General features: G+C 30.2%; 1 protein-coding gene across 3 annotated transcripts in view; it reads left to right on the top strand.

The window, feature by feature from the left end:
* Nucleotides 1-13,390, top strand: part of KRAS (KRAS proto-oncogene, GTPase) — a 34,789-nt gene extending 21,399 nt beyond the window's left edge. For 2 of the 3 annotated variants that reach the window (XM_079139469.1, XM_079139468.1), the window contains exons 4-6: nt 1,136-1,295; nt 8,161-8,284; nt 12,742-13,390. In XM_079139469.1, coding sequence (XP_078995595.1) covers nt 1,136-1,295; nt 8,161-8,280 — 280 coding nt within the window. In that variant the 3' untranslated portion in view covers nt 8,281-8,284; nt 12,742-13,390. The remainder of the gene's footprint in view (nt 1-1,135; nt 1,296-8,160; nt 8,285-12,741) is intronic. The other variant, XM_079139470.1, reaches the window with a different exon arrangement.
* Nucleotides 13,391-14,522: the final 1,132 nt, after the last annotated feature.

Raw genomic sequence — 14,522 nt, 5'->3', positions numbered from 1 at the left:
TTTATGTTGTTTCCTTGAGTTTACAGTTTTCATATAACTGCATATTAAGCAAATATTCCACTTTCTAGCTGTGTTATATTACTGTGAGTTAGCCTAGTTATTTAAGAACATTTATTATAGTATGTTTACTCTGTAGTAATAAGAGAAAATTTGGGTGGTTGTATTTTTTGTATTTTTTTAAAAAGTAGAAAATAGATGAAATTTCTTAATTTATCCAGCTTTACTCAGCTAAGTAAAGGAACTGGGAATTTGAACCATTCTGATTCTGTGGTCTAATGTACCTTTTCCATGCTGCATGTTTGAAATTAACATAAAATTGTGAAACAATATAATTATACCACAAATTTAAATTAGCACCACATAGGTCTTTTAACAGAAATATAGTAACGTTAGTGTTGTCCATATGAAAATCAAAGTCTTTCCAGTTATCACTTTTTTTGAGAGTATAGTAGTACCCCCTTATCCACAGTTGCACTTTCCAAGGTTTCACTTACGCTCAACTGTGGTCCGTAACCATTAAGTGAAAAATTCCAGAACTAAACAATTCAAAAATTTAAAATAGTTTTTATTGCAGTAGATTAATTATTGTTTTATTAGTTAATGTTACTATGTTACTGTGCCTAATTTATAAATTTTAAACTTTATAATCAATATGTATGTATAGGAAAAGACAGTATATGACTTTAGTACTATCCATAATTTTGAGCATCCACTGAGGGTATTGGAATGTATACCCACAGATAAGGAAGAAGAAACAAGTGTGAAAGTTACTTTAATGCTATTAGTTCATGTTTGGGTAAAAATATTTTCAATTATATACATACACATTTAGCCACATACATGTTGCCAAGATTATAGTTATTAAATTAGATTATCACTTTTCAGTATTTTATGTTTTATCATGATTTATCTACATATGAACCTATTTTATAGTCTTAACTCTACTTCTGTAGTTATTTGATCTTTCAAGAGGGAAGGAAAATAACTAGAAGACGACGCAAGGAAAATTTGGTGTGGTGAAAATTGGAAATCATATGGAAAGTATTCATTCAGCCAAATATTATAAGGCAAAAGTTGTGGACAGTTTCTGTAGGATTTTTGTTTTACTAATGCCTCTAACTTTTTTCTTCCCCAGAGAGCAAATTAAAAGAGTTAAAGACTCTGAAGATGTACCTATGGTCCTAGTAGGAAATAAATGTGATTTGCCTTCTAGAACAGTAGACACAAAGCAGGCTCAGGACTTAGCAAGAAGTTATGGAATTCCTTTTATTGAAACATCAGCAAAGACAAGACAGGTAAGTGTTATTAGAATAAATACACATCTGTTTTCTGCAAAATAGATCAAGTGATTTTATCATTAATCATAATTTACTAATATATATCCTAATTTGCATCATTTTGAAAGCATTAACAAACATATCTGATAGTATGATTGGTATTATATGTTAAGTCATTTAAAATGATTTATCAGATTTGTTTTTTCTCCTTACACTCAAATAGGAAATTAAAAAAAATATTTGGTGAATGTTCTCTTAAGAAGACAGTGCTTCTTAATTCAGTGTCCATGATACTGTTTTTGGCTTGGATTTCTTTTCACGTCGAAAACTTTTCTTCAATTCTGAACACATCTTAACACTTTGGATTCAAGAAATGCAGAAAAATTTTCAGTTAAAGAACAGGGAAACAATTTGAGTTTCCTATTTTAGAAGCACCTTAAAGATTATTATGTCAAATGGTTCTTTGTTGTATTTGAAAATTTTTGCTTTGGCAGATATTTTTGAGGATATTTTTTGGATAAAGTTTTCATTAAAGCAAGGGGAATATTTGGAAAGTAAACAAATCTCAGTTACTTATTTGGTGCATTGTTCTGACAAAAACCAATGGCAGATGAAACCTGAATTTTATTTGGAAAATCATCCTCATTTAAAAAACAACTTTTTACTAGGTAATTTCTGTTGGTATTATTTAACCTATTTATATGATTTTTAACATAGAGTAAAAAAATTCTGGAAGATGGGGAATATAACTTTCATATACTAATTGATTGATTTATAGTTCATAATTTGTTTGGGGCTTTTTCTGGTTATGATACCTAGGAGCCCAAAACAAAATTTTGTAAAACTTTGAATGCCAAGAGTTAAAAAAAAAAAGTTATGAAAAACTCATTACATGCTTAAATGTATAAAAGTAGGCATCTAGAAATTTTTACTGTAAGTGGGTAAAATTTAAATGTAAACTTTTCAGCTGGCATATATATATATATCTTGATTTCTCTAGCAGGAGATCATATGTACTTCTTCCTAGTTGTACACATTTGGTATACAGTGAATAAACGTCTTTATTTGAGATTAAAACTGAATTCTATAGTTGACCACCATATAAATATCTCTTCTGTGGCAGTTTTACTAACACGTGATTTATAGTTTAAAGGAAGACTTGATATATATATATCACTTTACTTCACTTTGGAAGAACTCAGGTTCATTCAAATGCATTCCCGGGTATCAGAGACTGGGAAGAGGTGTGGTTTTTTATCTTCTTTTTACTGATCTCTCTGACCGTTTCTCCTTGTTTTTTCCTCAGGAGAGAAGATATTTCAGAAAACCTGATTATATATTTATAACTTTTTCTCCTAATATTTGCTTATGAAAAAATTCAGATGTATAATTGGAAGAATTGTACTGAAACATTTGCACACCTACTACCTGGATTCCACTATTAATGCTTAATATTATATTTACATTACTTATAACTTTTAAAAGATGCATTTTAGACTGGTGGACATTTCATTAAAAAAAAAAAAAAAGAATAGAGAAAACATGAGATGGCCTAGTATAAAGGGGTGCAATAGAGAAGTGCTTCTTATACTTTAATATGCATACAAATCAATTGGACTTACTAAAATCCAGATTTTAATTCAGTGGATTGAGACCTGTGATTTTGCATTTCTAACAAGCTCCCAAATGATGTTAATTTGTTTCACAGATCACACTTTGGGTAGCACCACACTTTGAATAGAAAGGCAGTAGAAAACAGTGAAAGGAGACTTCTGATTATCACAGTGTTGCTCAGCTTAATAAAGTAGCTGTGTCTCCTTTCCTTGTATGATTACTACTTCAGAAGTACTAATTTGTTCTTGGTGCTTGACATTAATGCTTTAATGTACCACAGCATTTATAATTGATAAGAATACTATGTGGCTTCCTTTATTTATTTTGTGGTACTGGGGATTGACTCTCCAGTACTTTTTATTTTTTGAGCTGGGATCTTGCTATGTTGTCTAACTTGCTAAGTGACCTTGAACTTGTGCTCCTCCTGCCTCAGCCTCCCAATAACTTCAATTACAGGCATGTGTCAGCGTGCCTGGCTGTGGCTTTCTAATAGATTTTCAGGTTTTATATTGTTCTGTGGCCTTTTTAAAAAATAAAATGCTGTTTTTGAAGGTGTATGATATAGAAGTAGATTCCTTTAAACTTTGTGGAAATTTATATGGATCATCTATATATAGAGAGATAATTTAACATAATACACAGCCTTTCCTGTATTTCTGTCCCATTTTATTCATGTCTTTATGTATGTTGCTAAACTCTAACTTAGATCTTTAATTTCTGTTCCTTTTTATTAAGTGGACTTAATGATTTGCTTAGAAATTAATTTGCTTTGAAGAGTTTATTCATCTTCCTTTCTTTAAATTAACTTGGTATTCGCATGCTTTGGGAAAACTATTTAAAGAGCTATTCCAAGTAATTTTAGAGATTATAATATTAAATATGCACATTTTAATAAATTGTACACTGCCAGTTTTTGTGAAAATTTGAAGCCCTACCTTTTGCAGAATATTTTGTTACTCATCTATTATTCTACTTGTTATTTGATAAAATAAATCTGCGTATCCTTTTTGTATTTTATCAGCAACTTATTTTATACCCTAATTTTTGGTCTTGTTCATGAGCTTAAAATATGAACACCAAAAACAATATTTAGGTTAGTAGGTACAGAACATTTGTTTAGAGGTTCTTAGAGATCAGTCAAGGGCCAGCAAGCTTTTTCTATAAAAGGCCCTTCAGCAAATATTTGGGATGAGGGCCACCAAGGGGTATCTATTGCATATTTCTTTTTTCCTGTTTTTTTCCTATAACCCATTAAAAATGTAAAATTCATGATTAGCTTGTGTATAATACAAAACAGGCTCTGGCTATATTTGGCCTGTGGGTTGTAATCCCTGACTCTCTGAATAACTTTAAAACAATAGAAGTTAGGCCAGATTTTCAACTTAAATTATACAGGCTAACCTTAGTAATTTTAAAGTAAAACATATATTTTATGAGAGAAAAATAGAAAATTTACTGTAGTACTTTTCAAGATAAGAGTTATAGAATATATTTTTACCAACTTTGTGATTTTAAAATGCCCATTACCTGGTCATTCTTTTAAATTCTGTATAGTCTTTTTAGTCTTCATTTGAAAGCAAAAAGAAGTATTCTATGCTAGTATGCCATATGTGGTTTCTGTGCTCCTGGTATATGTAGACTGCTACTTCCATATTATCTGGAATTGTAATTGTCAGATTTTTCTTTTCCCTTTGGGCAGTGCATTGAAGTTGCCAAAGGCTGTTGAAACTGAAACCTTGATGGGAATTAGCTGTGAGTTTTCCAGTCAGCTAAAATCAAAAGTGGGGAGGATTCAGTAAAATTCATGACAGAGGCAGAGTTCCCAGAGTATGTGCTACTGGTGGTTAAGCTTTTTGCATTCTGGTAGCCTCAATTTGAACATAATGTAAACACTAGTTTTCCATACTTAAAAATGTCTACTGATTAATTTGTTAATTTTTAGATAGATAAAATTAGTTGCTAAAAGACCTCCAGGAAAGCTTACTATAAAGTTATTTTAACAGTCACACAAAAACTTCATGTGCTGTTATCTGTTTAATAGTTGATTTTGTGTACAAATCACAAATATTTTGAACTTTAGCTTTATAAAACTGACTAAAGAATTAGAACACCAACTGTATACCATGTGTAGCCTCCCATATACTGGTATTTTATTTGAACAGTGCTAAAATGGTTTATAGTTTGGCACAAAGTTGTTTTTTAGAATACATCTTGTTCCTTCCATTCCCCCACAAAGACTGATACACTCATATCTGTATTTAGTTAGGGTATTCGATGTGTTTTTTCTTGAAATTTGCAAGAATTTTTATAGATTCTACAGGATCTTGATTTAAAAAGTTACATATTTAAACTTGTATAGTTTTGTTCTTAAATGAATATTTTCATTTGTTCTTAGACTTTAATAAGTGACATTTGAAAGTATTTGTGGCAATAAGCTATATCTCCAAGGCTAAATCACTAAGTGCCAGTTAAGAACTTAGCAACTAGTTGCAGTGGGCATAAAGTTTCAGTTATACTTTATCTTAAAAACTTATCAACAAATTTTGGAATAAGAAACCAGTATTCTGTCTTACAGTTGTATATTAGATGCAGTTTTTGAAAATAAGAGCCAGTTGGGGCTGGGGTTGTGGCTCAGTGGTAGAGCGCTTGCCTAGCACAGGTGAGGCACTGGGTTCGATCCCCAGCATCACAAAAAATAAATAAATAAAGGTATTTTGTCAATCTACAACTGAAAAAAAAAATAAGAGCCAGTGCCTAGGTATGGTAAGGATAAATAATAATCTCGTGTTCTTTGGAAGTCAGTTAGGCTTTGAAGCATATTATCAAGAAATAACTAAGTCTGAAAAAATATGGTAAATAATGATTTTTTTAAAAAAATCTAGATTTCATATTAATAAAACTCAGAAATGGAAAAAGCCATTCTGAAATGACTACTTCTCAGTGTTGTTAATTATCTCAGCTACTGAGGTCCTGACAGTTCTTGGTGGTGGGTAACATTCTCTAATTATTGGCTTCCAATTCTCTCTCTGCATTGCTGGAAACAAAAATCATATAGTCTGGTATTGGTGATGGGGATGCTCACACTGAAAAAACAGGCACATTAAAATTGATTTTAGAAGTGTTATAATCAGATTTGCTTCTGCTAAATCAGTAGAAGACCATTTCCCTGTTTTTCCCCCTCATAGCATGTTTCTACAATGACCTTGCAACTTTCATTTTGTAAACAGGAATAAAAGTTTACATCCTTAAAAATTTTAAGAAAATATGAGCTTTTACCTGGTTTGTGTACACCTGTCTGTATCTATATATCTATAAATATTTATTTGATTTCTGCATTGATTTTTTGAGAAAGAATGAGTTGTGAAAATATCAAGTGACAGAACTCATACTATGTTTTGCATGCTTTAAAAGTCATTTTAATTTTAACGTCTTAAATTATTTTAATAAATATTTCTAACTATTTTCAAAGACAAAATTAATTTTATTAATAAATTAATAAAAACTTCCTTTTGAGAATTAATGATAAGCATAAAGTATTTAAAACTTATAGGCACATACACATGGGAATTTAACTTAAAACGCCAATGTATTTAACAATTTCAAAAAACACTTAGAAATTTTCATTTCTAGTTGACCTAGCTAGCTAGTTGATTCTGTTAAAAATAAGATTTTCTTGGGCTATAATTTTTGTTACAACATCATCGAATAGAAATATATATATAGTATATGTTAGAAACTTGATATATATTATTTTAATGATACATTATTTAATATATTTTTAAAGTATGTCTGCTTAACTGAAACTTAATTTTATGAATTTTAAAGCTTTATAGGTAAATTACTGAATACTGCTGAAGCAGTTCTTAATAAACACTTGAGATTTGTAAAAATTAATATTCCTGAAAGAATCGGCGTTTCTTTTTCTTAGCTGTTGTAGGAGTAGGTGGACAGAAGACTTATGCACACAAAAATTAAACCTTGGTTGTTAGCTTACTAAATACCTAGTGGCTGTTTTTCTGTGCCTGATTGAATTTAAAACGAGAAGTCATACTTTGATATATATTAGCTTTTTAGGTATTGGATCCATTTTGTCACACTTGGTTCAACAGAAATATTGATGTAACCAGTTTAAAATATTTCAGTTCCCAAAGTTAAGTAGTCATTCTGAAAATGAAATGAAGAGCTTTAAATTAAACGTGCAGAGAAATACACCAGCTTTTCTAAACACATTCATTAGAAGAATGAATATATCTTTTGAGCTAATTTACATAGATTGATACTTCTCTGCATTTCTCTTTTAGATATAAGCTACTTTGGTGGTGTCTTTCTGGATAAACTAGTAGTACACTTAACTGAACACTTTGTCCTCTTAGGCTACTGCCTACTTTTCTAGGCTGAGAAAGATGAAAAACTAGATCCATGATGGCTATAAATCATTGCAATTGTCATTACAGTTTTCTTACCATGACCTTAAGCTGGAAAAAAAAAATCCCTTAAAATAGAAGGTACAAAGCCAGTTTATTTGGATACTGTTCTGCAATCTTTTTTAAAGAGTTGTAGTAAGGATACAAAATGCACTGCTCCTGCTTTGTGTGTATATCTTAAACAGTTCATGACATTTCAGTATTTTGGCAAACAGCCCTTTCTTAACTTTTAATATAAATAATACAGTTTTTTCCATCCACAAAGGTCCCAGAATCAATTCTACTTGTGAACTTTACTTAGAAACTGATAGAAAGAATTGAAAACTTGAAAATCCAGTCTCTTGACTTAACCTTTTTTGCAAGATGCTTTTTGAAGTGTTTTTATTTTAACAATAGCTGTACAGCTCTATTATAGTGTTTTTCTCCCCACTTTAGTCTTTGGTGGGAATCAGTGGTATATAAATCACCTGTTTTCACTAAGTCAGAGGAATAATTGCAACCTAACTTCAGTTTAGGCTTAAATTCCACACCTTGCAAACAATAAAATTATTGTATCAGTTGATAAACAGATAAGAAATACATGTATTTTTTTCTTAATCTAATTTCCTACTTAAAAATTATTTTAAAATTCTAATTCCATTAGAAAACAAAAATGACTTTTAAGAACAAACCAGGTTCCAGCCCATATTTTAAAACTGCATCCTCAATTTTATTCAATCTGATGTATGTTAAAAAGAGAAAATTCTCAGGTAAAGCTCATAGTTTCAAACTACTTGCACATGGCTTCCCAATAAATTACTATTACCAATGAAACAGACTTTAAGAAGTTGTGTTTTACAATGCAGAGAGTGGAGGATGCTTTTTATACATTGGTGAGAGAGATCCGACAATACAGATTGAAAAAAATCAGCAAAGAAGAAAAGACTCCTGGCTGTGTGAAAATTAAAAAATGCATTTTAATGTAATCTGGTAAGTTCAGCATATTAATTTTAGCAGAAAGCAGGTATCTTTCAAAGGTAACAAAATAGCAACCACTTGGAACTACTTAAAAGTAGTATGGTATTCTAATTTGAAGTATTAAAAGATAAAAAACTTATTTGTTTCCATAATTAGTACTTTTATTTTGAATAATGAGTAATAATTATAATTGAGATTGTTTTGATCACTATGATAGACCAATCTACATTTGGCATCAGTTCTAATAATTTAATTAGTCTTAAGTAAGCCAAGCATTTGGGAACCGATAACCTAATTTTTAAGGAAAATCAGACTTATGTTTTGAAAAAAATGAGCAAATTTTTTTTTTTCTCAGAGGCAGGAAAAAATATCAGAACTGATATAGAACAATAAAATTGACTGACTCAGAATGGGGGAATGGACCTTTTCTGTGTTTTTCCTTTTTTGAACATTGCACAAGCAAGTAACTATTCTTCTACCTGTGTTCTCTAATTCAGTGGCAACAACAGCACTTTGTTATTCAAGTGAGAAACCTGGGAGTTGTATGTTGGATGACTCTTGACTCTCTCTCTTTCACACCTGTTTGCAAGAAGTCATAAATTCCTGTGATAATACTACTTTTGTCTTTGTTATATCATTAATTCAGGCCCCTCTGATTTCTTGCTGGGACTGTAAAACTTGTTACCAACATCATTTACTGTGCAGATGGAGATATGTCATACTCTTACCTTTAAATCTAAGTTACTAAATCACCTGTGGAATAAAATCTCAAGTTCTACAGCATATCATATATGATCCTTAACACCTTCCCACTTCTCTTCCCAGTCTCTTTTGGCCATATATCTAAAAAGTCATATTGCCTGAATTTTTGTTCTTACATAAACAAACACCATGTTATTTCATACCGTTCCTTGCATATTGGCTTTTGTTTGTTGTTTGGAATGCCAATATTCTTATCCCTACCCATGTTAATCAGCTAATACTTAAGTCATTTACAATTTTCCAGTTTCCTATTCTGTAAAAATCCCTTCAGATCCTTGGTTAGACAGAGTATGTTGCCTTTCCTGTCCATTTCAAGTGTATTGTTTTTAACTGTTATGTGTTTCCCATGTTATATCTAAATAATCTTTTGTGTTTTATTCCTTTATTAGACAGTAGAATCTTAGCAGAGCCAGAACCATGTATTTTTAATCTTTGCATACCCATTGTCTGTGATATTCTTGGCATATAGTAACTACCTTGCAAACATTTATTTAGTGGAATCTCACTTTTCTTTCTAAACAATCAGATATTCCATCTTGCTCAGCAAATATGTCATTAAGTAGGTGACATAAGTTAATGCCAAAGCTTAAATTTTTGTTGCATATTGTTAAGAATGTGAAATAAGATTATAATTTTCCAAACTGCTAGGATATCCTTTTTTGTGCTAATTAAACTAAAAGTTTATATGAATTTTAGGTGTGAAACAATTTATATATATTCCAAAAGTTTAAATATGAATTGTAGATTCATTCTCAATATTATGTGTACACTGATCTATCCAACTCAGAAGAAATAAAGCATTAATGACAATTTTTAATTGAGATTTATGATTGCAGTATTTTTAAAGTATCATTGTATAAGGCAATATTTTAATTTTAGAAGTTGTAAAGTTGCAATTTGAAATCATAGTTTTGAAGTAATATGAACAGATTTAAGGACGTTTTAAGTTTTTATTTTCTCTCATTATTTTTTGAAATAGAACTGTTTGGAATAATATTTGTTTCATGCTTTCTATTCAAAACAAGTGCAGAAGTATACTAAAATTTCTAATTTTTTCATGCAGTGTTCACAGTAACTAGTGTAACTGTCAAATAATTGATTTTTTTTAGTAGACATGGATAGCATTTATAAAAAATGTATTTGCTTATAAAAATTTTAAATTAGATAAAATATTTTTAGAAAAATTTGATAGTGATAAGTATATGCAAGTCAGTTTTACTAAGTATTGAAAAAGATGGGTTTAAAACAAGTAATTATTAGGATATTGCTTGCCTTTTACATGTGTGTATGATTAGTTCCCATAGGAAAAAAGGAAGTCACTGCCCTGTTTAGGTTAATTGTGACATTACCCTAATTGAAATTATCTACTGTAGAGTTCAGTGAACATTTTACCAAATTCTGTCTTCATTGTTTCTTAAATACTTGGATATTATTCTTACATTAGAATGTATCTTCTCTCCATCCATCTCATGATTTTTCATTTTTTCTGCTTTACCATTGTAATCCTATTTCCATTTTTCTTCTTATAAAAGTTGTTGAAATAGACTACATAAGACTGTATTCAAAGGGAATTAATTCATGAAGAGTAAGAGAGTTAGATCCTCTTATTCTTTTTTGTTTTTTTGTTGGTGGCATTATAGTTACACATAATAGTTGGATTTATTTTGACAGAAACATACATGCATGAAATTTGATTTACTCCATTTCTATCCCTGGTGTCCCCCTCTTCCCTCCCAACCTCCCTCCCCCATACCCATTTCTTTATTGCACTGGTTTTCCTTTCACTAATTTATTTTAAATTGGTGCTTTATAGATTTAAGGGTAGAATCACTGTATATTTACACATGCACATAGCATGATTTTGTCAAATTCATTCTGTATTTCCTCCCCTTTCCTTCCTACCATCTTCTACTCCATTGAGATTAGATCTTTTTAAGATTCCATCCCATTTTATGATTCTAATTTTTCAAGTGTTAATTCTAAGGGTTTATGATTCTAAATTGTCAAGTGAGTTATGGTCATTATGTTATTGGAAAATTTTCCCTCTATACATGTTGAGAAGAATAGCAAGAAGGGAGATAAACATGTAATTAGTCCTTTATTCTCCTTTCTTCTTTGGGAGAAACAAAAGCAGATATTTGTATTGTAGAAAGTGGAAAACCTCAATGAGTGCAGCTTGAGTACTTTATTGAGAACATTTATTTACTAGTATTCAGATCAGTGATACTGGGTTTTATCAAAGCCGTCTGCTATTCATTTGAACGGGGCAAACCTCTCGTTGCCACTCTGTGTTTACCTCTTAAAATATTGTTCATATTTTTCTGAATCATAGATCTGTAAAAATTAATTAAATGTAACTTCAAAGAAAAAGCCCTGAATTAATTTTTCTTATTATTTTGAAGTAATATGTTGTTAAGGATCTCAGTATATGGTAAAGGAGAAATTATTTTACTTAAATTTTTTAATTATTTCAAGATATTTATACAATTTGTAATATTCAATAGATAATTACAATGGTAAAAATACACTTGATCATTGTTCTTAAAGTGGCTTGATTTATATGACAATTCATTGAGTAATTGTTCATAAGACTCCCTCTAGTGTCTATGTTTGGAAGCATTGCTATGCTAACAAAATTACTTTTTATAGTTACTACTAGGTGGAACAGATTTTTACAAAAAAGAATGGATCATATTTTTTTCCCTTTAAAATTTATTTTTATTTTACTTATGTTTATTTTTTAGTGGCAATATGGTGAAAATTTACATACGTGGATCTTGAATAATTATTAAAGGATTAAATCAATTCCGCTACCACTTTCAGAACAGTACTTTGCACATTATGTATTAGTAGATTGAAAATTTTTCTGACTTAAAGTCATGTTTTAGCCAAAACCGATTGAGATACCTTGCTTCGATCACAGATAGATGTAGGACTCAGTGACCAGTGGTAAAAATTCTTTGAAGATAAGTATTTATATAGCCAGCTTTGAATATCTTATTTACTAAACAAACTAAAACAATAAAGAGAATGTCTTTGATGTTGGTAAACTGCCACACAATTCAGATGATTTAGCTCATTTCTCCACTAATCAGAAGTATTACATTTTTCAAAGTAGTATTATCTTTTATTGAGGGTTACTTTAGATCTCTTTTATACAAATTGAAACTAGTACCTGAACACATTATTTGAAAGCTGAGAAAATATGTCCAGATATTGTTTATTTCTTGGTAAAATTATTTAAATCCAAAGGATTTTATATAAGTATAGAACCAAAAATAAAATATTGTCATGAGGATTTATGAAACTATGCAAATAGTTTCTAGTTTTATGTCATATATCTAAAGTCCAGAAACTCAGGGACAAATAAGTGTACATACATAGTCACGTACACATGCATACGTGCACACATTTTGATTTTGATGATTAAGACTTACCAATTTGGAAAAATTAGTAGCAAATTAAGTTCTCCTTGAGAAAACAGTCATTTGTTAAGCTTGATTATCATTGTCCCTTATAAAAATCAGAGTTACTCTTTGCCAAAGAATTCTCAAAAGTCTGATGTATTTAATTGCTGAAAGAAAACTGGAACATGTATCTATTTTTTATCAATGTTAACATTTGTATTAATGGAATTCCATCATCTTTTTACCTCACACCACTATATATATATCTATTCACATTTTAATACTTTTTCTGTGTTTCAGGGTGTTGATGATGCCTTCTATACGTTAGTTCGAGAAATTCGAAAACATAAAGAAAAGATGAGCAAAGATGGTAAAAAGAAGAAAAAGAAGTCAAAGACAAAGTGTATAATTATGTAAATACAATTTGTACTTTTTTCTTAAGGCATACTTAAGTGGTAATTTTTGTACATTACACTAAATTATTAGCATTTGTTTTAGCATTACTTAATTTTTTTCTGTTCCATGCAAACTTAGCTTTTATCTTAAATGCTTATTTTAAAATGACAGTGGAAACTTTTTTTTTCCCTCTAAGTGCCAGTATTCCCTGAGTTTTGGTTTTTGAACTAGCAATGCCTGTGAAAAAGAAACTGAATACCTGAGATTTACATCTTGGGGTTTTTGGTGCATGCAATTTGATTACTTCCTATTTTTCTTACCAATTGTGAACGTTGGTGTGAAACAGATTAATGAACTTTTGAATCATCCCTATTTTGTACTTTATCTAATTACATAAATGGATTAATTAGTAATTATAACTTCAGTTGTGATTTTATGATTGGTTTTACTAAAACATTGAAGGATCACAAGTTTATGGGCTTCCTTTCAATTTACCATCTAGACATTATGTCTTATAGTTTGTCATCCTTCATGAATGTAAACAGACACTGTTCACAAAGGCTTTCTCTCCCTTTCCACTGCTATTAGTCATGGTCATTATTCTAAAAAGATTATATTTTTTCTATAAAAAGGAAAAAAAATAGAAAAAAAGTAAGGTAATGGAAAATATTAAAAGGCCATTGACATTCCACATTAGATAAATTAACTGTAAGACTCCTAGCTTTTCCTGTTTAGGCAAATCCAGTATGAAATGGGGATTATAGCAACCATTTGGGGGCTATATTTATATGCTACTAAATTTTTATAATGAAACAATTTTAACATGTATAAAAATTCTCATAGGAATTAAATATAGTTTCCCTGTGTCAGATTGTTTTTTCTTAACTGTAAATCTTTCTTGAACCTCAATCTTTGAAAATAGTTTTAGTTCTGGTAGTGATATTAAAGATTATTTGAGCCAGTTTTAGCTTAGTAGGTGTTGAAGAGACCAAGCTTCACTGAGAGTTTCATAGCATGGACCTGTATCCCCATGGTCATGAAGCATTGTCATGCATTGGTTGGTCAAAATGGGGACCAGGAGACTTTGGATAGCTCAACAAGATGCATTCTCACTGTGTGATGGTCCTACTGACAAATCAAGAGCATCACTTTTATTTTTTTTTTTTTAATTACTTTTAAATATGGACTTAAAAGTTACAATTTGGGGGGTGGGAAGGTGCCAGGACATTCCTTTTTTTTTTTTTTTTTTTTTTTTTTTAAGCAATGAATTAAAGTTTCAAACTGTCTACTTTTATAGTTCAACCCTGGCTAAAGTAACATTTCATAAGTGCTTTTCAAGTCTGATCCATATTTAAGAATATCTAATGCTTTGAAAATACAAAAATAATAAAGTCCAGTTCTTACAGTGCATTTGAAGTGTTACTTAATTTAAAATATTTAAAGTGAGATGGTGTAGTGAGATGAAAATATCACTGGACTAGGAGGAAAACATGTTAGATTCTAGATAAATGTCTTTTAGAACTCTAATTTTGGGCAGGTGACTGTCCATGTTTAAAGAAGTTATTTCAAAGGCTTTACATCTATGTAATTTACATTGTTTACATAAAGATATACCTATTTGTCAAGCTCAGCACAATCTGTAACTTTTTACCTGTATTCAGTGCCAGGGCAAAATTGTGCAAGAG

Source organism: Sciurus vulgaris (assembly GCF_902686455.1).
Source record: "Sciurus vulgaris genome assembly, chromosome: 5".
NCBI lineage: Eukaryota > Metazoa > Chordata > Mammalia > Rodentia > Sciuridae > Sciurus > Sciurus vulgaris.
This window is presented reverse-complemented; position numbering and strand designations above follow the sequence as displayed.